The sequence below is a fragment of the Hydra vulgaris genome, chromosome 05 (genome assembly GCF_038396675.1).
Source record: "Hydra vulgaris chromosome 05, alternate assembly HydraT2T_AEP".
NCBI classification, from domain to species: Eukaryota; Metazoa; Cnidaria; class Hydrozoa; order Anthoathecata; family Hydridae; genus Hydra; species Hydra vulgaris.
The window spans coordinates 4,385,001-4,388,950 of NC_088924.1; the positions used below are offsets into that span (position 1 = coordinate 4,385,001).

General features: G+C 35.6%; 2 protein-coding genes across 2 annotated transcripts; both read right to left on the reverse strand.

The window, feature by feature from the left end:
- Positions 1-677: 677 nt before the first annotated feature.
- LOC136080125 (uncharacterized) lies at positions 678-1,904 on the reverse strand. The gene has a single exon (XM_065796735.1). The coding sequence runs from the start codon at positions 1,902-1,904 to the stop codon at positions 678-680; it is 1,227 nt and encodes a 408-aa protein (XP_065652807.1).
- Positions 1,905-2,633: 729 nt separating this feature from the next.
- Positions 2,634-3,691, reverse strand: LOC136080126 (zinc finger MYM-type protein 5-like). The gene is made up of 3 exons (XM_065796736.1): positions 3,581-3,691; positions 3,333-3,428; positions 2,634-3,251 (listed from the first exon to the last, which is right to left on the reverse strand). The coding sequence occupies exons 1-3, from the start codon at positions 3,689-3,691 to the stop codon at positions 2,634-2,636; spliced, it is 825 nt and encodes a 274-aa protein (XP_065652808.1).
- Positions 3,692-3,950: the final 259 nt, after the last annotated feature.

Genomic DNA, 3,950 nt, shown 5'->3' on the forward strand with positions numbered 1-3,950 from the left:
TATAATTTAAATATAATGAAACTATAAACATTATAAATATTATAATTATATATAATGACATTATAAACATTATAATTTAATTAAATAAACTCTTATTTAAAAGAAAAATTGAAAACTGCATCCTAATAGATATAACAATTAGAATGTTTGTATTTTTTTTTAATGATTTGATATTAACTTCGAAATTACTCAATACTCAATTTCTACGAAATTATTATAAAATCATGAAATTTTAAATTTAAAGCAATACAGTACTGCTCTAAAAAGCTGCGCTACAACAGCATTTAAAAAAGGACGAAGACTATTTTTAAGCTTAATCTGGTATGACCAGGCCCGCCGTGAGCCTTTGCGGTGCCCAGGGTCAAAATTTCCCAAGCGCCCTACTGAAAGTAAAAGCTGATCTAATGATCCATAATTCAATACATATTATAAGCCATTTGATAACAAATCAAAAATGATAAAAGAATATAGAATTTTTTAATTTTAATTAATGAACATTTGAACAGTTTCTTTCAAGATAATTGCAATGGTCTTTTGACTTGGTTATACACTCATACGTAAAATGATAAAGTCGACACTAGAACATGGTAGAAAGAGACCAAAGACAATTATTAAACACTGTTGGATGTTAAGAGCAAAAATTTGTCTAGAATACAACAGCTATTGTTGTTTCAACTTCAGAGGAGATTGATCTTTCGAGCTTTACTCATGGCGAATTTGGAAATCACTTCATTGTAGCACAACTTTTTGGCAAGATCATGCTCAATGGAAATAACCAGAAGATTCGTGAGTCGTTCTTGGCTCATTGTAGACCTTAAAGCTGTCTTAACTAGAGCAAGCTTACTAAAAGATCTCTCGCTTTCCGCAACAGAAACAGGGATGGTGTTGAAGATGCGCAGCAAAATGCAGACTGATTCGAAGAGCGGCTGAAGACCTTTCTGGTATATTCCATTCAATAACTTCATGGAAGTGAGAGATTCTTTTGGACCAAAAAGATTGGATCGCTTCAGAGCATCGAGGTGGCGGACCTCTTCAATAAGTTTCTCTTCCTCAACATCGGTCGCGTAGATTTGTGCCAAGACCTTGCATTTCTCCTCCAATTGGATAGGTGCTTCAACACTTTCTTCTGATTCTTCTTCATTTGACATAACAAGAGATTTCAATGACCACAAGAACGAAAACATATTCGTCGTCTTCTCAGCAGCTTGGAATCTATTGCTGACCTGCTGAATAAGAGTAACAAGAGTGGTATTGAATACGCTCACCTCAAACTCTTTTGCTTCGTCTTCATGGAAATGAGCGATGTTCCTCACCACTTCGTGAAAGGTCTTCCTTTTTTTCGTCCTCTTCTTCACAAATTCTGATTGGAAACCAAAAGAAGCAAGACCAGATGCTATCAAACGTGCCTCATTAAGGATGCTGGTCCAAGATGATCTTAGTCGATTTAGATCTTCAATAAGAGTCTTAATGAGTTTCATCTCGTCGTCCAAGGAGATATTTTCTGATTGGAGTGCAAGGCTCACGTAGTTGATTGATTGAAGAGTTTTATACCAAAAGGTTTTCATTACGATGAACTCGAATGAATGAACCCACTTCTCCAGAGATTTTACTTTATTCAATTGATCAGCTGTTAGATCAAAATCGCGGAGCTTTTTCAAAGATTCGAGGATTTCCCTGGATCGCTTGACTAACGGCTTCACGGCCTCGATTCGCGCACTCCATCTGGTTTGCGACGTTTGATGAAGGGACAAACCAGTGGTTTCAATCAAGACTTTCCACCGACTAGGGCTTCCACTGAAAAGATTGTAAAGTGACTGGACTCGGCCAAAGTAGTTCTTGACTTCAACCGAAGATTCAGCCGAATAAACACCAGCAAGGTTGAGATTATGAGCGCTGCTTGGCATTTAGAGAGCTTGAGGATTTTATTGCAGTATAATCGCCTGTACTCCTTTGTATATACCGGACATGTTCGCTCCATTGTCATATCCTTGACCTCTGCAGTTTATTAGATCGATTCCATATTGTTCTAAGACGTCCATAATAAGCTTGGCAATGTCAGCACCTATTTTTTTTTTCAAGATTCTTGACCCTCAGAAAGCGCTCCTTCACGGTCCATGTTTTGTCAGTACCAAAGTATACAAAGCGGAGAACAAAGGTGATTTGCTCGGTGTGAGAGACGTCTGGAGTCCCGTCCACAAGAATGGAATAGTAGATGGCCATATGAGCTTCGTTAATGATGGCACCGTGAACAATTCCTCCGCACTCTTTGATGAATTCATTTTGAGTGCTCCAGCCCAAGTAATGGGCATTTATTTTGTTACCTTCTTGTTGGCAGCGGGAAACTTCTTCTAAGTGTAGTTGGAGAGTCTTGTTGTGCTTGGCCAAGAGCTCTAGGGTAGCTAGAAAGTTGCCATTGTCGTCTTATCTAATCATTTTTGATGAACCTAAAAATTATAATAATAAGACAGATTTATTTAAAACAATAAAGAAGCATTTGTTTTATTTTATGATGATTCTATGATGATTTTATATTATGATTTATGAATATTATAACATATTTATTTAAAAGAATAAAGAAGGATTTGTTTTATTTAATGATTTCCAAAATATCTAGTTAATCTTATAAATATAAGCTAAATAGATTTAAAGATAGTCGGTATCACAATAGAATAATTGTAAATAGATTTACCTCTGAAACTAAGGTTTCGTGACGCTAAAAAAAGAGTAACATCTAAGATGCATCGTAGAATTTCACGCCACCTGGCTGCTTCATTTCTTATCGAGTTTTCAAGAGCTGCATCTATTCCGCTTTGATCTTCTAAGCTTTCTAGCGCCGTTTTCCATTCTATGTAAAAGTTTCGATGCTGGGCGTTATTCTGGTGACTTTTGACTTTCTCAGGTAGCTTGTGCCAGTTGCAGCTTATTCCATCATTCCATCTTAGAAGGTGCGACTGGTGTCCGATCCCAAAAGATTGTTTGCTTCCAAACAGAGAACACGGAAAGCAAATGAATGATTTCTTAAATACACTCCAGACCAGCCAATCTCGGCATGTCTTCTCCGCGTTGAGAGAAGTTTCGTAGAAAATTGATTCAGGAACCTTCTTCTTATTAGAATCTTTCGGGAAAGCTGAAGGATTTCGAGGAAGCCCCTGTAGAAGCACAGAATCTCTTTCCACTTTGGAAAGATGTGCTGTCCACAAAGCAGGATCATTGGAAGGAATGGTAGCGATGGGTTCTTCTGTTGGCAACACCTGAGAATAAATTTTAAAAAATCTTATTTTATTAGCTTTAAAGTTTATTAACATCATTTCTTTTAAAGAGGTAGAACTTACCAAAATATTCTCTTCATTCACAGCTACCATTCCAATTTTTGATAGGGGCTCTCCCGAGCTTTCAGAAATGTCAGTGACATCGTTTTCAGTTCCAACCTATAAAAATAAGTTAAAAATTTATATAACATTGAATTAATCAAATGGGAAAAATTTCTTTCACGGGGAAAACTATTTACTACTTGAATCGATTAACTTGGCAGGAAAGAGTTTGAAGCAGTAGGACTTTCATCTTCTCCTATTTTTGTAACTGTAATACCACAGTCTTGAAGAGTGCGTTTGTTCTTTTCCTCATTCGCAGTTCTTTGAGCAGCATTCTTTCTTACTTGACAACCAGAATCTTTCTTTTTAAAACCAGACATGTTTTAATTTTTTATGAAACAGCATCCGCTCATAAGCAAAGAACTATTCGAATTTCTTCTTGATTGGGTCTATCAGACTATCACATCGATATCACGTGTTTCAAAATTGTTTCAAATTTGAGAGATTTTAAAAATTAGAGAAATAAATTTAATAAAATTGTTTTAATATTTTATATCAATATCAAACTACTTGAATTTAATCTAATCTCTTTTTTTAATAAAGTAAAAAATCTCCGTTTTTAATTGAATAAAAATCTCC